Source organism: Squalius cephalus (assembly GCF_949319135.1).
Source record: "Squalius cephalus genome assembly, chromosome: 7".
Classification (NCBI taxonomy): Eukaryota; Metazoa; Chordata; class Actinopteri; order Cypriniformes; family Leuciscidae; genus Squalius; species Squalius cephalus.
The window spans coordinates 9397433-9425249 of record NC_137128.1 but is presented as its reverse complement, the minus strand read 5'-3'; the positions used below and the strand labels follow the sequence as shown (position 1 = coordinate 9425249).

General features: G+C 37.6%; 1 protein-coding gene across 1 annotated transcript in view; it reads left to right on the top strand.

Annotated features, from left to right (window-relative positions):
* The window catches only part of cacna1eb (calcium channel, voltage-dependent, R type, alpha 1E subunit b), a 96938-nt gene extending 69334 nt beyond the window's left edge, over positions 1-27604 (top strand). The window contains exons 28-45 of the mRNA XM_079876058.1: positions 1494-1695; positions 2019-2183; positions 2398-2508; positions 2622-2702; positions 2906-3025; positions 3535-3600; positions 6540-6631; positions 7491-7665; positions 8786-8913; positions 14433-14529; positions 14735-14840; positions 15911-16018; positions 17420-17520; positions 17781-17827; positions 21463-21568; positions 21723-21813; positions 22188-22333; positions 26442-27604. Of these exons, the coding sequence (XP_079732184.1) occupies positions 1494-1695; positions 2019-2183; positions 2398-2508; positions 2622-2702; positions 2906-3025; positions 3535-3600; positions 6540-6631; positions 7491-7665; positions 8786-8913; positions 14433-14529; positions 14735-14840; positions 15911-16018; positions 17420-17520; positions 17781-17827; positions 21463-21568; positions 21723-21813; positions 22188-22333; positions 26442-26987 (2488 nt within the window). The 3' untranslated portion in view covers positions 26988-27604. The remainder of the gene's footprint in view (positions 1-1493; positions 1696-2018; positions 2184-2397; positions 2509-2621; positions 2703-2905; positions 3026-3534; positions 3601-6539; positions 6632-7490; positions 7666-8785; positions 8914-14432; positions 14530-14734; positions 14841-15910; positions 16019-17419; positions 17521-17780; positions 17828-21462; positions 21569-21722; positions 21814-22187; positions 22334-26441) is intronic.
* Positions 27605-27817: the final 213 nt, after the last annotated feature.

Here is a 27817-nt window from a genome sequence, read left to right as displayed (position 1 = left end):
TTAGTCGTGTTCAGATATTATGGGTGGCTTGAATATTTTGTGTCAGATAGCAGTTCACAGTTAACTTCTGAAGTATAGTCTGCATTTTTGACCTGTTGGAAAACATCAGTTTAGAACCAGAATGGGACATGACACCTCATGACACCTCTGTTTGTTACGATTCGTATGTTACAGGGTTACAGCCGAAACGAACGTGCATTTAGGATCCATGTGGAGAGATGTTTATTTAATAGCCGAGGTAAAGAATCAGTGTTTGAAAAGGCAGGGAAGATAATGTGGACTGTCCTTGATGAATTCAGTTTGGGTTGAGTAGCATGTCTATGAAGAAGCAGGAAGAGATTTAATGATGCAGATTTGACTCTTTTACAGACTGTGATTACACGTTTCAACAGTTATTAACTTCTTTATATTTAAATTTTTAAAGAATTTTTATGTACATTTATAAAATTATATTTTGTTTTATATTACCTTGGCATTACATTATAGAAAACTAGTTAAAGGGATAGTTCACCCAAAATTGAAAATGATCCCACAATTTACTCACCTTCAAGCCATCCAAGGTGTATATGACATTCTTATTTCAACCAAACACAATCAGAGTTATATTGAAAAATATAAAATACAAGTTATGTAAGAAAATAAGAAAGTTCTTATTTTATATAAAAAATCATATATCAAAAAGTTAATCCATCCATCATAAAAGTAATCCATATGGCTCCAGGGGATTAATAAAGGCCTTCTGAAGTGAAGTGATGCATTTTTGTAAGACAAATTTATAACATATTTATAACTTTATAAACTATAATCACTGGCTTCCGGTAACGGCCGTACGTGAGTCGAGTTCCGGTGGAAGAGTGACCTCTGACCTGACACATGACATAAGATGTAGGAGTAGTGTAAGCTTAGGTGAGAGTAAACACATCTCGTGGTTCAAACATATAGGGCTGGGTAACAAGCTCAAGCTCCTCAGACATTTCTCTTTAAAAATTCTCGTTTTAGACTTCTAATTCGTGTCTGGTGTTCTGTCCGTGTTCATCAATATGTTACGCGTCGGGTTATGTGTGTGTTTATTTAATGAGAATGGAGCCACAATTTGGGAAAACAGGCAACATATTCAGTAAGTAAATCAAGTCAAGTCACCTTTAATTATGGCGCTTTATACAGTACAGCTTTACAGTGATAAACATGAAAATAATGATCAACGATGCAAACAGAATTAAATTCTATAGTAAAACAGCTCTAAAACGTCAATAGTGCCATTTCTTTAACTGAAGTCAGTTCAGGGTAGATTAGTTTGCTTCAAGAACTGTGTACATTTTCTCAATTATGGAATTGAGTTCAATTCAGCTGATATCATCATCCAGCTCAGTTCTCATCCGATAGTGTCAGTTCAATCAAATCAATAATATTGCTGCAATTATGAATGGTAAAAGATGACTTGGCTGAATTCATTGGATGAATCCATTATTTGTTCGTATCCCTGCTTTCTACAGAGTTCTTCAACACTCCGTGGATGTCACTGAAGAAGACCATGGCCCAAGCAGAGGAAACCGAATGGAGATGTCCATTTTCTATGTCGTATACTTTGTGGTTTTTCCTTTCTTTTTTGTCAACATCTTTGTTGCTCTCATCATAATCACATTCCAGGAGCAGGGTGACAAAATGATGGAGGAGTGCAACTTGGAGAAAAACGAGGTGAATATACATTCATATACAATGAATGGATGCAATATGCAGTGAGTAAAAATCCAAATATATGACCTCAATATCCAGTAGACTGGATTATGAATCAAGCTTTATATATATATATATATATATATATATATATATATATATATATATATATATATATATATATTTCATGTTGCTAGGTTTTATTAACTGCCATTTAGCATCATTAAATGATAGTAACACAATAGTAATGAATAAACACTATAAATAAAGCTATTCTGCTGAGTTTCCAATCTGCAATACAAACCAGCATGTTCCTTCACTGCTTTCTTATCTCACTCTTTCAGCGGGCATGCATTGACTTTACTATCAGTGCAAAACCCCTAACAAGATACATGCCTCAGAACAGGCAGACCCTCCAGTACCGATTGTGGCACTTTGTGGTGTCACCATCATTCGAGTACACGGTTCTAGTCATGATTGCACTCAACACAGTAGTGCTCATGATGAAGGTATAACTTTCAAAATGCAATAACTTGGAAAGAATTATGTTAATTGGAAAAAAAATTAAGCTATATAATTGTAATATTTTATTTGAATTTATTTTATATTAAATGAAAAAACTTGAATGCCCATTAAATGGTCTTGAACTTGCTGAAATATCTGAAATATAATCTTTTGAGGTGTATACAGCATTTCTGATTTGATAACCTTAACACTTTTCAGTACCACTCTGCGCCAGCTGCCTACGACATTGTCCTGAAGCACCTCAACACAGCGTTCACTGTGCTGTTCTCTCTGGAATGCATCTTAAAGATCATGGCCTTTGGATTCATAGTGAGTTTAATGACATAACATTGATGTTAATGAGTGTCCTTCAAAGGAGAATACATCTATAATGTATTTGAATTGATTTACTTGTTTAATGTTTTCATTGTTTTCACTCACAGAACTATTTCCGTGATACGTGGAACATCTTTGATTTTATCACTGTGCTGGGCAGTATAACTGAAATTGTGGTAGATTTACAGGTAGGAATATTTCACATGTATGGGTCTGAATATGAATCAAATAACACTGCCATCGCTAGGGTTTCTGGGCCCCTTCTATGGTTTGTTAGCTCTGGCCCCCCTCTTTTTAACTTGTTTTCTAAAAATCATTAAAACCAGATAAATTGTCTATCAAGTAACCTTTTCACAAGTACACAATTGCTTTCCTCTCTCTTTCGATTTAGTCTGTGAACACCATCAATATGAGTTTTCTAAAGCTTTTCCGGGCAGCTAGACTCATTAAACTGTTGAGACAAGGCTACACAATACGGATTCTGCTGTGGACGTTTGTTCAGTCCTTCAAGGTAAAATTTCTTTTGCACTAAATGGTCATGAATGGCACATACTTTTGTCCTTCGTGGTCATGAAAAACCTGAAGAAAAAAAAACAAGTAATTTTACAAATGTTATTTCCAGGTCTGGAAAATGTATATAAATGACCAAAAGTTTAGTCATAGAAGTCATGAAAAATATATATTTCTAGTTTTGTTCAGCTTAACAACAACAACAGCTACAACAAAAATTGACTAAAAACTGTTCATCATAATGTGGATTTTTACACAATCATTTAAATCAGTTAAATTAAAAGACAACTAGAAATCCACCCAGCTATCTATGTTAAATTATTTGTAAAGGAAAAAATAATCCAGCTATCACAAATGACTAGAAAGGTCAAGGAACAAATTGACTGGTCAAATAGTATGCAAACTTTTGTTTTTTTTTTGTTTTTTTTTTGATAGAGCTTGTTTGCAGTTCTGTCTGTACAGAATCTGCATCTTTATGTGATTAACATTTTTAATCTCTTCTTGTTTCAGGCTCTTCCATATGTTTGCCTCCTCATTGCCATGCTTTTCTTCATTTACGCCATTATTGGCATGCAGGTACGTTTTTCATACCAATATGTATGGCAGTTGTCAAAAATTATGTAAACTTTACAAATGTCATGTCTTCCCTGTGTTTTTTGTGTCCTAAGACTCTTATTTTGAAGTTTATTTAATTTCGTAGTTCCTGTTTTCTTTGTTTCTCATCAGTCAACCCCGCAATACCATCGACCAAAACGCATCAATAGAGTGGTCTTTAGTTCATCATCATTAGTGGTGGAGATGGAATTCCACTTGTGCTTGAGGCGACCAAAGAGGTGCTAATAGTGAACTGTGGCAAGGTCATCGCTGCTATTGCAGTTCCTTGTGTAAATATTCGTAACCTTTTAATGATCCAACAATTGTTAGTTAGACAGAGGACTCGCTTGGTCAGCCCCATAGATCGAAACCCCCTTCCTATGGGGCCATACATCAGACTTGATATGATCACTGGGTGGTGTTTAATCAGGCGGTGGTTCCAGTCATTGCCTTAATTGCGGTGACATTGTCTGGGGACCAGTATTTTCTAATCTTCAACTTATAACTTATAACAACCCGCTACTATGAATACATCAAGGATGGTAATCTTATGGCCATCATCTACTATTATGTCAGGTTTTATGAAGCTCGTCTTCTTAGGTAATGTTGGTTCTACCCACGTCTGGACTGCACTTTTTCTCAGCATTTTCTCTGTCTGTTTTGCTACCCGATTATGCCAGGCACATCTTGCGTCGTGGGTTACTTCACATACCTGGAGAAAATGATGTAATGTCTCCTTTGTGTGACAGGGCCTTCGACATCTTGTATCTTCAAACGTCTTATTCCTCACTCTGGCGATCCTTGCTTTTGTGTTCAGGACATGAAGTTGAATGCCCAGTAATTGTCAGGTTTTTTGTGCCAGTGATAAATTTCTCCATCCACATCTTTATTCACCAAGTCTTTTCTGTCCACAAAGACTTGCAGCTGTTTTGTCCACTATGTCTTTGCTTCCTCTGCAGTAAATACAGTTTCTTTACCAATTCTGCAGGGCAAATTGATCTTGTACAAAATTGTCTTGAAAGATGGTTGTTCAGTCAGGGCTCTTTCGATGGAATTATTACTCGAGAGGAGTTTGCCAAATCGAGTTTTCTGTAGCAACTGAATTGAGGTCCCCGAATTGTGAGTTCCCAAGCCACCAGTTTTTATTGGTGCATACAGAAAGCCCAGTGGCGTGTCCTAAGGTAGACAGAATTACTTCCTCATTGCTTTTCTGATCCTTCTGTCCATCTGAGCCAGAGTGTTTCAATGGGCGTATCCCAACACTACCTCATGTGTCAGTTCCGGGAATAGAAATGTTTTGAGAATGTCTATCCGTTGGCGGGGTTTCAACAGGGCTGTCATGACTTAATTTACCATCTTACATAAATGTATTTTTATATTTATGTAATGTGAATCTGTCTGTTTTTTTATTTATTTTACTACTGTCTGTATAGTTATTTTATGTGCTGGTGAGCCAAAGACAATTTTCCACCTTGGTGGACAATGAAGAAATACAATACAATACAATTCAATACAATCTGCTCCAGTTCAGTGGTTTGCTTCGGAGTGATCCTTTCCAACTAAACTCCATTCCCAGTTATTTTTTGTTTGTCCAGTACCCTCATAGCTAGTATTATTCCTTCTCTGGTGGTATAGGAGTGGGGCAACAGTACCAGATGCTTCCGTCAGCCATCTTTGGCTAGATGAAATTGCAATCAGCCTGAAGTCACCTGGACTCATTGGGCACTCCACCTTCGGAAGAAAAGTCATTCTCACACTAGACAAGGTTGTAGGAAGCACTTCTGTTGCCAGAATGATGTTGAACAGTCCCGCCACAGAAGGTTGGTGCCCTTTCAACACCTTATTTGCTGTTATTCTGTCCATCCCTGCCGCTGAGTGGCCCATGGCAGGGAGTACCTCTGTGACCTCTTCTGCCTCAACTGGGGCTACCACTTTCCATTTGGGTTCCCCAACAGTAGTTGCTGTAGATTCCTTGCCGATGGTGGTTGTCGCTTAGATTACTCCTTCATCCCATCAATTCATCTGTCTAATCCTCAATATGCCTTCCTCCACTGAACTTGCAAGATTGTGTATGTTGCATCTGTCCTCCGCAGCTTGTTAAGTTCCAAACTTTCCATTGCCTTTTCCAACATTTTCTGGGTTGTAGTCAGTAACTCCTCCACTCTTCCCTCAGTTGTAGACTCAAGACTGAAGAATCTTCAAATCCTACTTTTATAGCATGTTCTTCCTCCATTCAGCATTTGCAAGTTCAATTAGGTGGTTGGCTTCCTGTGTTGTCCACGCCTTCCTCTTCTTTTGAAGGAGTTTTATCCTTTCCTCGTTCACTTCCTCTGGGTGTTGATGATGCCTATGCATGCCCAGGCTTCTCAAGGAAGGGAAGGTTCTTCCAGTCATTGCAGGTTGTCATTGTTGAGGAGGCGGTAGTTCAGTCCAGAGTAGTCTTGTCAGCCCTTGCCACGGCTTCACTTCTGCTGCATTCCTGGATACCAGGGGGGCCAGGGTTTCCATTTTCATTAATTGTATCTGTAATCAGCAGTCAATGTGAAAATCAGGCTATTATATTGTGAGTTAAACAAGGTAATGAGACACAGCTGAAAACAATGGGCGCTGATAAGTCCAGGCAGAGAATTATGGGAGATGTAGTTTGTGAGGGAAAGACAATATTCTGATGTGAAGTGCCCTCTGGTGGCTCTCAAGGGCACTCCAGCTGGTGACCGTTACACTATTAAAGCAAACACAAACGAGATGATAAATCAAACAAAGCTGAAACACAGAACTCATGACGGTAACCAAGGAGACAAACTAGTGGCGGAAACTCAGACAAAGAAGAATATGTGACTGAGAAAAACAAACTAAAAGCCCATGCAAATTAAACTAACTGAACAGAACTGTGACACTATAATATCTTCTTCATTCTTTAGGTGTTTGGGAATATTAAATTGACTGATGAAAGCCACATTAATCAACACAACAATTTCAAGACATTCTTTGGTGCCTTGATGCTGCTCTTTAGGTAAGATCACAAAACATTGAGAGAAAATGTATTTAAATATATTTGATTATTTTAGTAGAATTGGTAAACCTTTAGTTTAGGGTCCAGATCTCACTATTAACTAGTTGCTTATTAGCATGCATATTCTTCCATATTCTACATCACTTAACCCTACCCAATACCTAAACTTAACAACTATCTTACTAACCATTAATAAGCAGTAATTAGGAGTTTATTGAGGCAAAAGTCAAAGTTAATAGTTAGTTAATATTGATAATTGGACCCTAATCTAAAGTGTGACCAATAAAACACTTTTTTAAAATGATGCAGAAATTTCAATTGTAGATTAATTTAGATTGAAGATGTCATATAATGATAAATTAAGCCATTGGGGGCACAATATTATATTGTATTCTTTCTTTAGTGAAATTTAGCATTAAATATACTATGGTGCCCAAATATATAAGCTGTAAGGTTAACTTTCATTTTAGTTCACCCCAAAATTAAAATTCTGTCATAATTTTCACAAGACTTTTCACTGAAACTTTATCATTAAAGGGTTGTGGAAGGGTATCAAAAAATTTGAGTTCCTCTTACAAAGAACAAGACCACTTTTATGATTCTTTTTTTGTACTTTTAAGGTATATTTTGTCCTTGAACTGAACTGTTTTTGAACAAAATAAAAAAAATGCATGAAGACTCAAAAATTCTCCTTGTACTGTATGTTCCGCTGAAAAAAAAACTGTGGAACATCAGGAGGGTGAGTAAATAAAGGCAGAATTGTCATTTTTGGGTGAACTACTCCTTTAATTGAGAGGTGTTTCAGTCTAATGTTTGGCTGACTCATTCCTGGGTAGATATATTACTTTGCTTCTTGCAGAAGTGCCACTGGAGAGTCTTGGCAAGAGATCATGCTCTCATGTCTAGAAGGGAAGGAGTGTGAACCGGACCCATCAATAGTACCACCTTTCACTTCTCCAGATCATGAAGGGGGCTGTGGCACTGACTTTGCCTATTTCTATTTTGTCTCCTTCATCTTTTTCAGCTCATTTTTGGTAAGAATTCATCAACATGTTGTCCAGCAGTGGCCAGTTGCATAAACTGCTTAGACCAGTTAGTCATCTAAATTTTTTCTTCAAGACTGGTAATAAACCAGTTACATAAAAAGGTAGATCGTATTCTTTAAATTGGAAAAGTAAGACTGATTACACATTGGTTAACTGCTAGTTGGTCAAACTAAGTTGTTAACTGGCCCCTGCATTCTAAAATATAAAGGGGAAAGTGGGGTAGATTGTGCCATTGTTACTCAAGTTCAAAGTACTCCAAAATAAGGGTAAAACTAATACACCTAATGATATTTTTTGGATGTCTACTATCATCTGAAATTAGAAGAAAGCAATTAGTCATAAAAGCCAACAATATTTGTAGTAAACAATGGCAAGTTTCAAGTATAAGTTAGATCAGTTTTTTAAAAAATTGGTTATAGTAAGTGCCTTGATTTATGGGTGTGAATTGGGTGTTTGCGAAAAAAGTGTGTCATGTAAAACATTCAAAATGTTTCATAATTTCCTCATGTGCATCTCTCAGTCACATGAGTTCTTTCTAAATATATGTTTACACAACAAAAACAAAGCACAGGTGGCTAGATTAAGGGGCGACACATCTTACCCACTGAAACATCTTAACATACTCACCCTTATACTTATTTACTTTTATGCCATAAATTTAAATTATAGCCACAGAAATAATAATGGACCCTTTTCACAGACTGTGGTGATGCATTTCCACAGCTTTTTTTTTTTTTTTAATGTAATGTACATCTATAACACTCTACTTTGTGTTATATTACCTTGGCATTACATTTCAGAAAACTAGTTAATGCTGCTGCATGAATGTTTCTAATTCTGCGGCTGATGGAGTGATGGCAAATTTGACATCTCACTCTCTTCTGACCACCTTAATAAAACTATATTATTATCCTTTTTTTGGAAAGTTATTGAATCACTTTTTAATCTGATTTAATCTGATGGGAACGCAAAAATCATATTTGCTGTAGACCTCTGCTTTTGAGAACCCTGGAAATGTGAAAAGGGTCCATAGATATTTTAATAATAAATTACTGAATTTTTTTCACTTGGCCTACATCCAAAATTTTGCCACTTTATTTTTCCTTAGATGCTGAATCTGTTTGTGGCTGTGATTATGGACAACTTTGAGTATTTGACACGAGACTCGTCCATTCTTGGACCTCACCACCTGGACGAGTTTGTGCGCATCTGGGGGGAATATGACCGAGCAGCATGGTAAGCACAAAAAGATCACCTGTAAGTGTAACTACTGGAATATTTGTTATAATAAAAATTGTAATGATTGTCACTGTTCTTACTGCCATACGCATAGAGGCACATCACTAGGAACCGCTGCTCATTAACATCCACAATCATGTTCCCATTTAATTTCACTTTGGTTTATTCATTCAGATGTGACTCAATTCAGTAGTTCAACTCAAGTTTGCATGTTAGTACATTTAACAGTAGTTAGGAATATGCAAAGATCCTGGGTCTTCACCCTCCAAGTGTAAGTCCTGGGCAAGGAAAACTTACATAAAAAAGGATAGAACTTGCATGAAATGGACATAGAGGATGAAACCTCAATGGAGGAGTGGATCTGACGTTATATTTTGGTAGATGTTCAGCTTCAATGGTTGTTTGCGACTGTAGTGACGGCTTAATTTTTTTTGTGCTTGAATCAAATTAAGTTGAATAGTTTGCAAAGAACATTTGGCTACATTTCTCACTGCTTTGGACACAGGCAGATGTTTTCAGTTTTGTGGTGGTGAAATTTGTTGAAATTCTCAGATGGGGCCTTGGATTCCTATGCGCTGCCGGAACACAAACTAAGCTGTATTGCTTTGTGCAATCAGGACTTGCTTGAGCTGTTTATTTAGACTGGCCTCAAGTGAAAATTATTACACATCAGAATGTCGATAATTAGAAAGTCTAAAATTATATTAGGCTAATGAAAGAAGATCTTGCAGTTATAGTTGCATCCTCCAAGACTGGAATTTAGATGGAATTTCTCAAATTTAGCAAAGCCAGTGGATGACTTTGAGCAAATAGGTGTCCCCTGTAAGTAAAGCTGAAGGCCACATCCTTCTGTTTACAGGCTTTCAAGGGAAGGATGATGTCATGTCAGATGAAAAGGCGCATTAAGGAAGACAGGGCCTCGATTGTTCAAAGAAAGGTGGGTTTGTACGTGCCTACCCTAACATCCTTATTTGTGGTGTTAGCATGTATAAAACAACGTGTATTAATGTTAGGGCTGCAACTAAGGATTTTTATTTTCTGATAATCAATTATCCTGGTGATTACTTGTTTGTTTGATTAATTGGACAAAAGAAATTGGATTTTTTTATATATATTTATTTTAAATACTTTATTCGGCATCCTGCCTTATGTATTCTTCTATGAATGTAGGCTATGCTATACAGTACATTATGTGGCAAAAGGGAAGATAAGATAACATCTCTGGTAAGAACTAGAATGTTATGCAGGAACGTGCCACTGAACTCTGTTTGACTAGATTGCAGAGAGAAATCTAAACTGACCTAGTGTGCTGCGGATCTGTCTGATGGAATTTGTTTCCAGAACTTAAGCTCTGTTTACACCAAGGACGATAACTATAGCGATAAAGATATCATTTTAAAAATTGTTCTAAAAAGAAAAGCAGAGTCCACACCACAACTGTAATAATAGTGACACAGATAAACAATATCATTGGAATCACATTCAGAACCTTTTTTTTCCAGCTGATGAACAGTACAAACACTGACAGCCAATCAGAATCCATCCTGCTTAAAAGAGCTTGAGCATTAAAAGCGGTTTGGACACCAATACAGTGCCTTGCAAAAGTATTTGTACCCCTTTAATTTGTTTCACATTAATCTACACTCCATACACTATAATGGCAAAGCAAAAAACAGGTTTGTGATGACTTTGCAAATTTATAAAAAAAAAAAAGAAACTGAAATAATTACATGGCATAAGTATTCATACCCTTATCTGGGACACTTGAAATTTAGCTCTAGAGCATTCTAATTTCGCTGGATCATCTTTGAAATGTTTCTGCACTTTGACTTGAGTTACCCTGTGGCAAATTCAATTGAATGGACATGATTTGGAAAGGTACACACCTGTCAATAACAGCTAATGGCGCTTTTCCACTGCATGGTATGGTTCGGTACAGCTCTCTTTTAGGGGGTTTTCTACTGTGTACTGTACCTAGTACCTGGTACTTTTTTTAGTACCACTTCAGTTGAGGTTCCAAGCGAGCCATACCGATGCTAAAATGTGACGTGTGAACACTGCATATCACTGATTGGTCAGAGAGAATCATCACTACCAGCATCATTGAATTTGCGTCATTTGGATTTGACGCAACTATAATGATCAGTCTATAATCCCACCCAGCGGAGCTAAACTGCAGCGGAAAAGCAAACCGAGTCAAAGTAAAGCGAGCCGAGCCATACCATGCTGTGGAAAAGCACCATACAATGCATATAAGAGCAAAAACCAAGCCATCAGGTCAAAGGAACGGCTTGCAGAGCTCAAGCACAGGATTGTGTCAATTCACAAATCTGGAGACGACTACAAAATAAATTCTGATGCATTGACGGTTCACAGAAGTAGGTAACCTCCATAATCCTTAATGGAAGAAGTTCTGAACAAACAGGACTCTTCTTAGAACTGGCCAAACTGAGCAATCAGTGGAGAAGGGTCTTGGTAAGAGTGGTGACGAAGAAGGTCACTCTGGTTGAACTCCATGATCATATATGAAGATGGGAGAAAGAAGGACATACATCACTGCAACACTTGGAATTTGCAAAAAAACACCTAAAGGACTGTGAGAACCAAGCATCTCTGGTCTGATGAACCTCAGTTACAAGTGTCATGTCTGGAGGAAACCAGGCACTGCTCATCACCTGCACAATCCCATCCCAATGGTTAAGTGTGGTGGCAGCATTATGCTGTGGGGGTGTTTTTCAGCGGCTGGGACTGGATGACTCGTCAGGGTAGATGGAAAGCTCAACAGAGCAAGGTATAGAGATAACCTTAATGAAAACCTGGTCCAGAGCATTCAGAAACTCAGATTAGGCAGAAGGTCCACCTTCCAAAAGGACTATGACCCTAAGCACACAGCTAAGACAATGCAAGAGTGGCTTATGGACAACTCTGTGAATGTTATTGAGTGGCCCAGCCAGAGCCTGGACTTGAACCCAATCAAACATCTTTGGAGAAACCTTAAAAGGGCTGTCCACCAACAGTCCCCATCCAACCTGACAGAGCTTCAGATAACCTGCCGAGAATAATGGCAAAAAAAAATTCCCAAAAGCAGAATGCAATGCAAAGCTTGTCAGATCATAACCAAAAAGACTTGAGGCTGTAAAGGTGCTTCAACTAAGTACTGATTAAAGGGATGAATATGTATGATCTTTTAAAATAAATGTTGTGGTGTTATTTCCATCAAGAGGTCCATCAGTGTTTGGTCAAGATCTTGTATTGACAATGCAAGAGTCCAGCACTCTGTAAAGTCTCCTCCAGCACATCCGAATTGTTTTCTACAGAGCTGCTTTATAACTGAATTGAATTCATTTCAGCTTCACACAGTTATTGAACAAAACTAAATCAACACTGAACTGACCTCAGCTGAACAATGACACTATTTTCTTTTTAAGGCTGCTTTACAGCAGAATTGAACTTTGTTGACATCATTTAATCTTTATTTTCCTATTTATTCCTGCAAAGCTGCTTTGAAACAATAAGTGTTTTCAATGCAAAGCACATCAAGTATGTTTCAAGTATGTTTCTATCCACCTATTTTTACGAGCATTTTGTAATATTGTACATAAATTCAAAGAATGCACATAAAAAAATAAACGTATGCACTCAATTAAGGCAGATACATTTTTTTTTGTGCTTAAACTACAATGGAAAAACATTTACCAAATAAATCCTTCGTTTCCCTGCCTTAACAGAGGATGTTATGGGATAACTGGACTAAGCAATTTTGCGCGTAAGTTAAATTCGCAACTTTGGATGGAAACATAGATACTGACAAAGGTTCAGCATGCACATCAATAAGACTTGACAAATGAATAATAAAAACATTGTTGACTGTTTTCATTATCGAGTAGTCGTTGCAGCCCTAATTAATTTGAAGTTGTCAACTTGAAAAAAAGTGAATTGATTAATCAAGTCTTGAAGACACCTACATAGTTAACTCTACGTTTGTGTATAGCATAGCTGAGTTTACTGATTTTGAAGAAGTTTACTTACTGAGTTTAAGTTCACTTTCTTATAATAGTACAGTAGGAAGAAGGAATTCACTCACTATTTTACAGTACTGTAAAACTGTAGTTATTGTAGTTTTGAACTCTATTTTTTTTCCATTTGTCATTTCAGCTTATTTTTGTATTCATTACTTGTATTTTTACTTATTTGTATTTTATTTTATTTTAGTATTCTTATAAGCTGCCAAAATGTTTATTGATTATTGTATTTGTTTAATGATGCTAAAGGCAATAAGCATAGGTATTACGAACAGTCGTATTAATGGTAATAGAAGAGTATATGGTAGGGATGTGCCCAAAGCCAAATACTATTTTCGGAAAGGAAATGATGCATTCTATGGAGCTCCTAAAAGTACATGGTGGTGAAAAAATATATAATATATATTTTATTGAATTTGCAATTCGCAATGATCACAATTATATAGGCACATCCCTAGTATAGGGAAATGTTTGTTCCTCTTGATATTCTGCAAAGATACAGGTGTACAAATAATAAAAAAGAGAAAGTGCTCTGAATAAGCATTAATGTTAAGAGTGTCTTTGGTTTCTATGGACATTTGTGGGATCTTTTTTTTTTTTGTGGAAGGCAATTAAACAGTGATAGGGTAGAAAAGTTATTTATTAATTGTAAACCTTGATATTTTGCTGCAGCTTTTGTTGTGCATTTTAGATATATGAGGTGTTTTAATGAAAAAAAAAAAAAATTGTGTATACAAATATGAATGTATGTTCTATTGCTGTAAACATACCCCTCATATTTCACTATCATAATGATCACATTAGTGTCCATGAACTCATTTAACTTCATATGTAGTATTGGCTGAATTTAACTCATTCCTGAAGTTTTACAGTATAAGAGGAAAAAAATGTATGATCTGGTAATAGCAATGCTGAGCTCTTTGGCCTGAAAACAAAGTGCTGTGTTTCACACCAAATGAATACTGTCCAAAACACAGCTATCACCATCCACACAGTCATATATGGTGGTGGCAGCAGCATTGGTTTCGTTTCAGCAAGAGGAACTGAAGAGCTTTCATAAAATGTATTGGATAAAATTGTTGGTGCATTAGAGATTAGAACAGATCTCTCCAGGAGCAGGGTTGGCAACACACAGCAGTGGTGTTTTGTTCCTGAATTAATCAGTGTTTTTGAGTGAATCAGTTGAATGTATGATTCAGTGATTTACTGGTAAACACAGTTAATTTCATTCTGGAGAAATGAATGACAAACCTGTTTTTAATCATGAAATGTTTTTAATGAATATTGCTGTTTACATTTAGAATTTTAGAGGAAACAATGTACAATATTTCTTCATTCTGTAAATTAAATGTAAAACAGTTTTGTGGGAACACAAAAGTATATGTCAGATTTTTTTTTTTTTTTTTTTTTTTTTTTTTTTTTTTTTGTCATTTGCTTCCAACATTAATTTTCTGTGATTCTCACATGAATTAACTCTGCTTTATTACCCTCCAGTGGCCGTATTCACTACACTGCCATGTATGAGATGCTAACCCACATGTCTCCACCTCTTGGATTGGGAAAGAAGTGTCCTGCCAAAGTTGCCTACAAGGTAGAAAAGTTTTATCTTGACTAGTAATGCATTGCATTGTTTAATAGTTGTAGCTGCTGAGTGCTACTGAAATACAGAGAAAAACTAATTATATTTAAGGATGCATGCATGCATGCAAAAAAAAAATGTAAGTACCAATAATTCTTAAATATCTGAGCATTTTAAATATTTAACATTTGAAACCATGCTGTGTTGCTATTGGCAGAGACTGGTGCTGATGAATATGCCAGTTGATGAGGACATGACGGTTCACTTCACATCCACACTGATGTCTCTGATCCGCACTGCACTGGAGATAAAAATTGCTAGAGGTCAGACCTGTGAATTTATGCTTAAAAAGTATAGTATTCCCAAAAATACTAATTTTGTCATCCCTTACTCACACTCATACTATTCCACACCTGTATGGGTGCGTCTCATCCCGTTCCCTAGGTGTGCACAAATACGGGCACTGGTAAGGACCCTGGCTCACTATACATTGGTTCACTGATGACTATTTCCGGCAACATGACAATACATTTGCGCTATAAAATGGCACCATTGTTGTAATAGTTTTAATAAAATGTTTTAATTGGAATTGTTTATATATATATATATATATATATATATATATATATGTATATAATATAAATAATTCTATATTAAATGTACAAATAAATGTAAGATATAAGGTCGGTAAACTAATTAATACGAAGAAAAAAAATGTAGATCAAAAATCATTTTAGAATCGGATTGTGACTTCCAGAATTGGATTTGGATTGGATCTGCCTAAAGATTCCCACTGTAGTGCTAACATTACAATGCACACTGGAAGGATTTTGCAATTGAGACTCATTGACCACTGAACTAGGGCGCTGAATGAGACGCATCTATCAAACACAAGAATATTTGAATATTTGAAGAATATCCTGGCCACTCTTTTACATAAAATTAAAGTGAAATTGCTCCAAAATGACAAAATAGCACTACAGAAGTATCAAGAAGTAATCTATATCAGTGGCAAATCAGCAGGCTAGTCCGTGGAGAATGAGAGAGATGGATAAACGGTCCATGGTCGGAGCCAGGAGAACAGGCAGACTGGCAAACAGAGTTTAGAGGGGCAGGCTGGATTCAGTAGATAAAGTGAACAGACGATGGCAGGGCCTAAAGAAAAACAAAATAATGCTGAAAAGAGAAGAGGCTGGGTTTCTTGCAGACAACAATCTGGCATAAGACAGCTAATCAGAAGAGGAATAGGGGAGAAATCCCAGCACTACATAAGTGACCGAAAGATTTAACTTACCTGTATATTTAATGAGGATACAATCTATGCAGGATCTTAAAAGTTTTTCAGTTATCTATTATATTGATCTCTTATTTGAAACCATATGTTTCCTATTAGGGGGCGAGGACCGGCTACAGTTGGACATGGAATTGCAGAAGGAGATAAGTTTCACCTGGCCACACCTGTCCCAAAAGACTCTGGACCTGCTGGTACCCATCAACAAAGGTGAGACTCAGATGCAAAGTGAAATAGTAATAGAAGTTGTACTCCGGGTGCGCACACAAACACACACACATATACATATACACACACACACACACCCCTATTATTGAAATTAACACAACTATCATACACAATTGATTGACCAATGAACTGCACTCCAATTTCAACTGAACTCCAATTCATATTTTATATTGTATTTTATTCCACTGTTTAGGTAATGTTTATGGTATGAACCATTTTAGGGGTGGCCAAAATCATGATTTAAAATCAGTCAGAATTAGAAATCTACCTTCATAGAGAACCCAGGTGCATAATATAAATGGGGTCTCTTGAACTGAAGAAACTGCAGACCATCAATACCCTTCACAGAAACTAGCATCAGTAGCTGCACAGTCTTCAAGGAGAGTGTGCAAGCTAACCGACTTCAGATGGTCAAAGGGAGAGGATGCGAGGCTATAGTAAACCTAACATAAACCTAGAGCATGGATGGAGTCAGACATGCATCCAAACGTTCCTAAAGAAATCTCAAAAACAACTTGGATCAAATGACAGACAGTATAAACACAGAGTGTAATTGAGGATCTCACGTGTTCAGAGTTGTGTATTTGGTCTTTAGCTGGTATTCTCCAGATTGGGTCTTAACCATCTTGGACTACCTTTTAACTTTTGTTTGAAGGGTCTTTTTGCACTCCGCTATGTTTGTCTCCAGTAATGGAAAACGCAGCTGTGCTATATGACAGAGAACTGCATACTAATAACTGCACTAATAGTTATATTACTGTATTTTATTGTATTTTATTTTTATTTTATTTGCACTATTTCACTGTTGTTATTATTATTTACTGTACTTATGTATACTGTTTTTCATTTTATTATTATTATTATTTACTGTATATTTTTCTTGTTCCTTGGCTGCATTTAGCATGCTTGTGACAAAAGAATTTCCCTCTGGATAAATAAAGTTCCTCTTATCTTATCTTATCTTATCTTATCTTATCTTATCTTATCTTATCTTATCTTATCTTATACAAGGTTACTGCTCTGCCCCCACTAAACATGATCAATTCCAGCTTTTGAAACCTTGGAGTCAGAGTCTTGAGACTTCCTTTATTTGCCAGCTGCCATGATTTATGTGCCTTCTGATGTGCCAGCATTCTGTTTAGTTTTAAAAATGGCTGAATAATTAATGTCTGTCTGCATTTGTGCCTAGAATTACCTTCACAACATGTTACCAAACTAGGAGCAGATATACTTCCATATAGAAGAATTACATGACACCTTTCCATTTTAAAACAGTGTCATGAGCATGAAACTGGCGTATCTGCTCAAAGGTTGGTTTGGTTGATGTAAATTAATCTGTTGTACTTTCATAATGACAATCTAGAGGTGTGTGTGTATCTTCAGACACAGACATGACCGTTGGAAAGATCTATGCTTCAATGATGATCATGGATTACTTTAAGCAGAGCAAAGCTAAGAAGCTGAGGCTACAGATAGAGGCCCAGGTATGCTGACATGACTTATTTTTTGCAGGGTTCACATTTAGACAAATTTGTATTAATCATCATCATATCATGCTTTCTTCTTTTGGTAAGTTTTTAATAAGGCGATGACAAAAGTCAAGAGGATACATTTTAGTGATTGTTAGAATACATTATTTTTCTCTAAACATATTTTGATGTTATATGTTTTGTATATTTTGTGTGTACGTAAAGGCTTTGCATTTTTGCATAATTTCACGTTAATATTTTTTGCTTTTCTACAGAGAAGTTCCACCTTGCCACTGATAGCTCACAGCGCAGGATCAGCCCTGTAAGTTTTGTTGGCTTCAAAGAAGTGTCATGTTTAAAATAACGTACAATTGAACCATATCAGTGTATACCAGTGGCAGGGCCAGACATTTAAAAGTGAGTGGACCATTTTACAGTGAATGGGATAAAAATTATTTGACAAAAATGATTGGTTAAATGTGATTTATTGTCAGCCAACAGTTTCATGAAACCAACAAAATCCATGTATAAATAAAATAACCAATGAACAGAATACGAATAATCTAAACAAAAACTAATAATAATAGGTGGAGCACGTGTAAGGCCTTCCCCTGGCCACAGACTCACTCAAACCACTGCCTGCTGCCTGAAAAAGCAGGAACGAGATGCTGCGCTGATTTAAGTGCTATGGGAAAACATCTTTGATTGAACGGTTGTGAACACGTGTGGCAAACACGCCAAGAACGTCATGAACACGCCCCCAATCCCCAATACATCTCAATCCCGCTTTTTCAGGGAACAGGGTTACAGTCAATTAACCAGAGACATTCCCTTTCAAAAGCTACTCTCAATGCTGCACTGATTTAAGTGCTGTGGGAATGAAGATACCAACGTCGCCTCACTGGAAGTGTCTAGACCCCTCATGGTTGTGTAGTATGTGCGCACAAACACGAGAAAGGCCTCAGATATGAGTTTGGGATGTCAACTATGCCCTAACGGCCCCCATAACAAATGAACAGCTGCTCTGACTTGCGCCACTGGCTAGTGCGGTGGACGTAAATCTGAAGAGCATGAACTGGACACAATAAATGGAATTTATCCAAGTCTTCTTAAAAAATTACAGGATGCACGGTCGAAAAAGGAAGCAGGATGCCGAAACCAACAGAGCCCGCAAATCCCCAATTCTCTTTAGTGACGAGATAGCCATAAGGAAAAACATTTCTAGAGTCAGAAGCTTGACCCGTGCTGATTCTAGTGGTTTAAAGGGGTTGTTGACTAGCCCCTCAAGGACCACTGCTAAGTCCTATGAGGAAACTCTCATTCTGATGGGTGGTCTCAGTCACCTAGCTCCATGAATGAAGCGGGCAATCAGAGGGTGTTTCACCATTGAAACCCCTTCAATCAAAGCAAGGCAAGCCGAAATGGCGGCAACAAATACTCTGAGAGTAGCAGGACATATGGCTGATGACAACTTTTCCTGCAGAAACTCCAGCACTGAAACAATCTGGCAGTGAACTGGGTCTGCATGATGTATAGTACACCACCTTTCAAAGACGTGCCACTTAAGGGTGTCCATTCTTCTAGTGGAGGGAGCCCTAGCACTTCGAATAGTCTGTATTACATCCGCTGGAAGTCCAAAGTCTCTTAGCTGGTCCCCCTCAGGGGCTAAACATGAGGGTTCCAAAGCTCAGGCTGGGGATGGAATATCGTCCCCTGCACCTGAGACAAAAGGTCCGTCCTGTTCGGTATTGCCCAGGGAGAGCCATTGAGGAGGGATATTATTCCCGAGAACCAAACTCTGGTCTGCCAACAAGGCGCTATCAGCAAGAGGCAAGACCCTTGTTGACAGACCTTGGCCAGGACTCCCGGGAGCAGAGTAATCCGTGGAAACGCATAACCAAGCTGCAATATCACCCAGTAGCCCAAGACTGGTTGCCCGCTGAAGCTATGCAGGGTTGAGCCTGGTTAGTACCTGGATAGGAGACCACCTGGGAAAACTAGGTTGCTGCTGAAAGAGGTGTTAGTGAGGCCAGCAGGGGGCGCTCAGCCTGTGGTCTGTGTGGGTCCTGACGCCCCAGTTTAGTGACAGGGACACTATATTGTAACAAGAACAGTCCTTCGGATGAGATGTTAAACCGAAGTCCTGACTCTCTGTGCTCATTAAAAATCCCATGGCACTTCTCGTAGGGGTAGGGGTGTAAGCCCCGGTGTCCTGGCCAAATTCCCTCCATTGGCCTTTATCAATCATGGCATCCTAATAATAATCCCCATCCATTGAATTGGCTCGATCACTCTCTCTCCTCTCCACCTATAGCTGGTGTGTGGTAAGCACACTGGCATCGCTGTACTGTGGCTGCAGTCGCATCATCCAAGTGGATGCTCACACTGGTGGTGGAGGAGGAGAGATCCCCTGATACGATTGTAAAGCGCTTTGGGTGTACAGTAGTCCATAGGAAAGCGCTATATGAATGCCTCATTCATTCATTCATAAAGGTATTTCTGGGCCATGCATGGGCCATGGTGTCCAGACCCAGGGGGGGGTGGAAGAGTCAGCGAGAAGTAAAGTGGACATTACACTTTCCTGTGAAGCGAAGAGGTCCACCTCTGCTTCATAAAATCTTTCCCAGATCTGACTGACTACATCGGGATCTTCTAATCCCTGTGTGTCACCTCCCATCTGGACAGTAAATCTGCTCCCACATTTGTGCTTCCAGGAATGTGAATCGTCCTGACGGACAGGAACGTGTCCTGAGCCCAAAGCAGAACCTGCTGTGCTAGTTTGTTCAAATGGCGTGAACGCAGTCCGGCTTGGCGATTTTATTTAGCCGACTACTGTAGTGTTGTCCACCCGCACTAGGACATGGTAGTCCCTTAACTGGTGGAAGAAGTACTTCAGGGTCAGAAATACACAATTCGAGAAGACAGCTTCTCCAGACCCCTTGGGCACGACGGCCATGTAAGACCACACCCCAGCCTGTCAGGGAAGCCTCTGTCGTTAGCATCCTGCTACGACAACACGCACCTACAGTGAGACCCAAGGTGAGGAACTGGGGTCTGAGCTACATAGAAAGGGTACGAAGCCCGCAGCTCGTAACGAGGTGTAGGACTGTGAAGCTTTGGGAGTGTTGATGGACTCGATCTACTCCATCCATGTTTTGATCATCGTTCTGGATGTAATCTTTGATAAAAACGAGATTTTCTCAGCTTTTTGCTCAAAATGTTTTTTTATGAAACTTACCCACATATGCATATACAACAAAATATTCTGGTGGGCATGAAACTTTAGTGAAAATTATAAAAAATTATGTCATGGAAAGAGTTAAATTAAAGTTTTATGCCTTCATTTGATTACCAGAAAAATGAAAATAGATAACATAGAATTTCTGAGAAAAAAAATAATTTAATAGAAATGGAAAAAAAATTTAACTTAATAAATTGTTGTTGTTTTTTAAATTTAACTAATTAGACATGCTTTTTTATTACTAAAATTTAATTTAACCATTAAAATGGAGTCGAAAAAATTTAAACAGAAAACACAGAATTTGGTACAAATAAAATAGAATTTGAGAAAAAACAAAAACGTATTTCATAGGCCCCTAAACATGTAATGTTTGTTAAACTTTTAATAAATTGTATAAGTTTAAATTGTATAAGTTTCATGATTTCAATTAATTAAACATGCTTTTTGATTAATACAATTTAATATAACCATTAAAATGGAGTCCAAACAAAATTAACTCGGAAAAAAAGGTATCCAGAATTTTTTTTACTAAATTTGGAAAAAAATAAAATGTCAATTGGGAAAAAATAAAATGGATTTCATAGGGCCCTATAATAGCATGCTATGAACTATACTGTTATGTGCACTGCATATTGACTTGATTATGGGTCTTTGCGGTTTCAAGCCATTAACTCACAATATTGTGTATGTATTAAAGATGTGGTTCTGTGTTGTAGGACCAGTGGAGGGTTTGTGGCTTTAAGCCCAATTTCACCACAGGAGCTGTTATTGCACCCCATGACCCAGCGCACAGACAGCAGTGAAGACTACGATGCCTCTCAGGTAAAAAAGAAAAAAGGTCTTGTTCCTTGAAATAGTTGACAGGGATACATTCTGTGTCATATAGTATTACAACTTGTACAAAGTAAAATACTGAACAATGAGTGAATGATTTATAAACTGACGAGATATTGACTAATGTGATGCTGATTCACAGGTTGATGAATCAGGGTTGAATGGCGTGTGGGGGGAAGATCGCCCACCTGAACATGCATTCAGAACCAGACACAAGAGCTACAAAGCTGCAGGTTGGTTACTGCATTTCCCGTGTAGAGTGAGAAGACGCCGCATAACTCTAGAATACACCAGCCAACGCTTGACCAATGAGTCACCATGCAAGAGACAAGAGCTTTTAAAATGCAGGCGTGTACGTCAAGCACTGTAGGTGACGAGGAGGAAGTTCTGAGAGTGCATTCGAAAATATTATACCTCATGATATGAGCCATTTAACTTTTCTCTCGCACATACTGTATAATAGCACATTAATGAGAAAACATTCAGTGTCAGATATCAAATCCGATGTGAATAATCAGAATTCAAAAACCCTTGCTTTAAGTCTTATTGAGTTCTGTAGTACCTGTGTGGACTATGTGATGTATAACATCTATTTTGCAATTTACAGTGTCCCACTCAGACCAGACACAGTACATGGAAAAGGTGCGGGGACGACCAAAAGAACAACGGTTCTTACTGTCCCCAGATAACTCCAACTCAAAATCCCGTTCCCGCTCTCCCAGTGAGGAGCGCATACATGGGGTCACCAGACAGGTAAACAAACAGCTCAAAACGCATATTTGTAAAGGTTCTTTCGCGTGACTCGCATCACAGTTTCACCTTATCTTTGATGTTTACTTGAAGGACCTTGTTATACCTTTACGACGATGTAAAGCCAGAAACATGGAAACAAGAATACAAGGAAAACCTGTGATTTCTGAGAACGTTGTAATCAACACTATGCTACAAATGCTGCCCCCTGCTGGCCAGATGAAATTACGATAAAGCTGGTAGATGTGTTTAACTCTGATAGAAACCAGTTACCACATTTCAGAGTCAAGATCAAATCTTCCAAGACACACATCCAGACCAAAACTAGATTTTTTAGTAACTGAAATGGAGGAAAAACTGCAAACGTTAATTTCAGATAGACTGATATACAAGAATGGCTAAACTTATGTGAACATCCCCTTCTGAACCAATGGTTGGGTTTTCCAATAATTTCTGTGAGGACTTAATTCAAACTACAGCATACAATAAAATTCTACAAAATCGTGTGCAACATCTTTTCCCCTCCAGCATGACAGTATCAATGTGCACAAAGCAAGGCCCATACAGATATGATTTTCTTAAGGAGCTTTCAAACAGGCAGTTTAGTCTGAAACAGAGCACGGTTCCTATGAAAAATTAGATGAATGTAATGCGATAGCTAGTCTCGGCCTCAGACATCACGCACTGTTGGTTGAACGTCTGATGCGTTTGGCACACAAAATGGGAAACACTTCGGGAGTTTTGAAGTTGTCATCCAGTTAGTTGAATTCTCCAGGATTTCAAGGAGACGTGCAAGTCTTTATTTGAAGTTTGCAGCTCCATTGTTGCAGTAAACTTGCACAACATTCTTGAATGGGTCATTTATTAGATGTACACCGGTCTGTCATCGTAGGCACATCGACTTTAAATTTCCATGCCCTCTAAAAATGCAGTAGAACAAAATGAACTGTAATTGGTTGCTTTACATGTTGGTCAGACATATAAGGTCCTTGACCAATGAAAGCTGCCATTTTAATGAAAACAGGTTGATGAACTTCATGAACTGTGAGCAAGACCCCTTTACCCAACCTCACTGATGCTCTTGTCTTGTGACTAAATGGGAGCATCCAGTGCCGACCCTCCCTCTTCGCAAAGAACACAAGTTTGCATAAGTCCTCCGAACCACCAGGGGGCCCCCTTGCTCTCAAAGATGATTTCAGTAGCGCATCATTATATAATGTAAACATGACAGTAATATGCGGATTCAACTTTCGAGGAACATTTATTTTTTCCATACTGACACGTGTCTTGACATATAAGCAAACATAAGTTTAAGCAACATTTCTCATGCATCTTTTAAAAAAAGAGAGGTATCGTCTGCCAATTGACTAATGTTAATTTCACTGCCAGCAGTAGTGATACCTCTTAGGGCTCTGTTTAATATGATCTGCAAGAAGTTGTGAACAAAGTAAAAATAAATATGGGGAAATAGGGCATCCCTGTCTGATACCACGACTTGAGTCTGGGTGAGGTGCCATTACACAGCTTGATTGAACAATTTGCATTAGAATATAAAGTTTTAATGGAATTAATAAAGAAATCACCGAAACCAACCGAATATATGAAATGATGTTCTACAGTGTCGAAGGCCTTATGGAAGTCTAAGAAAAGAATGAAACTCTCGTCTGGGTATAGATGTGGGTAATCAACGAGGTCTAATACCAAGCGAATATTATTTTAAATGTGTCTATTACGCATTAAACCTGACTGTGTGTCATCGATAATGAAATCCAAAGTTTCCTTAATTCTAGAAGCTAATATAGAGGCTAAAATTTTATAATCATTATTAAGTAGGGAAATTGGTCGCTAGTTGTCTAAAATTAAACTGTAATTAAGATAATTAGGCCTTGTGTCAATTATAGTTTTCAAATGAGTAAGACTATCTATAAAAACAGAGGATGTTTTCATTAAACCCTGAATTGTAAAGAGTGCTAAAAAAGGCTGAACAGTAATCTGCAATGTCCTTTGAGTCATGTGTTATTGTACCATTAATATTCAAAGGCAAAATTGTATTTGCTTTTGCATGGAATTTTTCTAATTGAAAGAAATATGCTGAATTCTGTTCACCTTTTTCTAACCATCTCTGTCTCGATCTAGACAGAGATCTAATTTGCTTTGAAGTGTGAATAACTCAAGATATTCATTATCCGACAAATTTGGAGGAGATTAATGAGTAAAAGCCGTAATTTTAGTATACGTTTTTTTAGATTTAGATAATAAACTGACAAATTGTGGATATCATTTTACTTAACTGTTCTCATTACCAGTTTTGTCACGACCAAAAGCTGGAGTGCCAATGATAGTCACGTGGAGCGTACTCCACCCCAGACTATTGCCACATTCATGGACTCCATTACCCATAATCCATTGCTCAGTTTTTCAAATCTTCCATGATTGTTTGCAGCTGTATCTCATTAGCCTCATTAGCTCACCCTATAACAGCCAGGTTCACTCACTCATTCAGGACTAAGTCTTTTTTACTGCAATTCTGAGCATTCTGTCTGTTGTTCCTGTGTTCATGGTTTTGATCTCTGTCTGTTCTTGGACTTACCTATTTGTCTGTGTCCCTGTGATTGTTTGGACTGCTTACTGTGTATGACCTCTTGCCTGTTTATTGAATTATGGGTAATGGAGTCCGTGAATGTGGCAATAGTCTGGGGTGTTGTACCCTCTAGTGGCTATCATGAGCACTCCAGCTGTTGGTCGTGACAAATTTAATGTGTTTTAATATAGGAAATACAAAAGTTTTTTTCTGTAAATACATATATTTTGCTGTTTTAATGTGATATATAAATAAAAAGCTTGAAAAATAATGAATTGAAACATTACTGATTAATTTTAGCACTGACAGGGTCCCCCTCACAAAGTTTTGCTTTAATGGAAACTGAGTAAAATAACTCATTTGAATTAAGTTGCTAAAATCTCTATTACTGTATCTTGAAAATATGTTTAAACCAGGACTGTAAGTTGAATAAACATTTAAATAATGATTATTTGCATAATTTTAAGCATAAGTTTCAAGAAACCGAAATAATAGGCCTTTGTGTAATTATTAGGTTCATCAGTTTGAGTGGATGAGACTCATAATAACTTTCATGTCTGTTTCGCTCACACAAACATCTGATTCTGTCACTTATTAATTATATGTATTTATTGAAAATAATAGTAATAATCCAATAATAAAACCACTTTCCTCACACTTATGTAAATGAATAGCAGTATTTCACTCATGGGTGATATTCGATAATGAAACCTCACTAGTGAAAATGCTCATGTACGGGCCAGATTATATTTAGCTTTAAATGTGGTGTTGTGCACTGACTTTTACTGAGGTTTAGGGTAAAGAAGGGAGTATAAAGTAAGCAATAGAAATATATAAAAAAACGTTTTTTTGCAACTTTTAGTTTCAATATGCTCAATGTTAAATTCTCATTTCAAAAAGGAGTTTTGAGTTCAAAGGTACCGTATGTGTTTGTACAAATAACTATTTGATCTCAAATAATCAAGAACATGAACTAAAACTTAAATTCAAGAGAAATTACCAAATTAAATTGCATGTAGCTATTTCTATGTTTTGGTTTTGTCAGAGACCATAAGCCAATATCCAGATCTTAAGTTGAGAAACTGAGCAATAGCTATGTTTCCATCCATTAAGTTGTGAATTTAACTTGTGTGCAAAACTGGAATATTGCCTAAAACTGAATAAAACATGCTACTGTATGTGTTCAAGAGAACAAACTCAGCACTTCCTGGGAAATTGGCAGAAAATATCTGCAAGAAAAATGTAAAAAAAATTAGCACTTTTTCTTAAATGCCATTCAGCATTTTTTTATGCGATATCCCAATATTTGCATAAAAATAGGTGGATGGAAACATAATTAATGAGACTCAGATTCAGACTAAGACATTTTTGGATCAATCAGAAAAACACTAGAAATCTACCATCTTAAGTTTGATTGTTTGATTGTGTTGATCTTACAATCTCTTAACTTGCAGTGGTCTGGCTACATCTTCAAATGTGACATAAAATTGGATCATAGTCCTAAATGCTTGACATCTGATTTCTCCTCAGGGAAACAGCTCAGAAAGCCCCGTTCCCTCCACCTCAGAGTCCAGCACGCCGAGCGGCAAGCGTCGCCTGTCCCAGACTTCCACCTGCTCACGCCCTCACATCTCCTACTCACCCTTAATTTTACACACGCAACCTTCATCACAAGCTGATGATGACGACGATGACCCAACCGTCCAGCAGATGTTAGGGTGCTGTAGCACGGCTTTATGGGATGACGGCGCTGAAGACCAGGAAGGTAGAGGGAGACAACAGGAAAGCCCCCGTTTTGAAGTGGGTTCATCCGCCCGCCGATATCCTTCTGAATCCTTCCTTAACCTACAAGATGAAGAGCACAGCCCGGATTCTGCTACCCATATGGAAACTCTCACCTTTGAGGCAGCGGTGGCCACCAGCCTAGGCCGCGCGAACACGGTCAGCGCCTCGATGCGCACGAGGTCACGGGTAGGCTGGCAGGTGCCCAACGGACACTTCCGGAAGAGATTGGCACAGAGCGTATCTCTCGCTGGCGGCGAAGCTCTCAGCGATGTAGACGACGACAAATACTAGATCAGTTAGTAGAACAGAGACACAACGGGACAAATGTAGATTTCGAGGAGAGCACTAAGGTGGATGCTGATCTTCACAATATTCATGCAGTGTTTTATAGATATACAAATTAAATGTGTTCAATGAAATGAGGAACAGAATATATAAAACAACCCCATGTATTTACATTTAAGGCCCAATTCAGGTACTAAGCGCTTTATTTACAGTTGGGGATAGTGAGATGATGGTTTAAAGCGCTTAAACGTTTCTTACATTTAATGTCTTTTTTTTCTACAAAAAATCCATTGTTTCCAATTCATCTCTGTGCCACATTATTGAAATTCCTTAATAATGCAAATACTTTGTTTCAATTTCTAAATTGAATAGGCCAGTGCAACGAAATGCAACATGACTTCCAAAGTTCAGTTCATAATATGAAGTACTCCATTTAACGAAACAATGTCAAAAACAAATGGAAAAAAAAAAAATTATGTTTCTTTCAAATATTGTTAAAAAGAAAATCCAAAAATATTTTACAGCTGAGGCTTTAATTATTAAATGTTGAAATTTAGTTTAGCTGAATGTCTTATAAAGGGGTTCTGAGAAAGGGGAAAGGATAAATCTGATGTCACAGTCAATTCAGGAATTGTTTTTAAAAGACAAAAGATTTCTTTGAAAAATATGTATGAATCTTTCTTTCAGGCTACTTGGAATTTGGATTTTTGTTACTGAATTTGAATGGATAAGCATCCTGATAACTGTATGTTTAAACTAATAAAATATTGTCTTTTTACCCTGTTTTAGTTATCTGCCGTTTTTAATTTTTGTTAGCATTTCTCTTATTTGAGTTT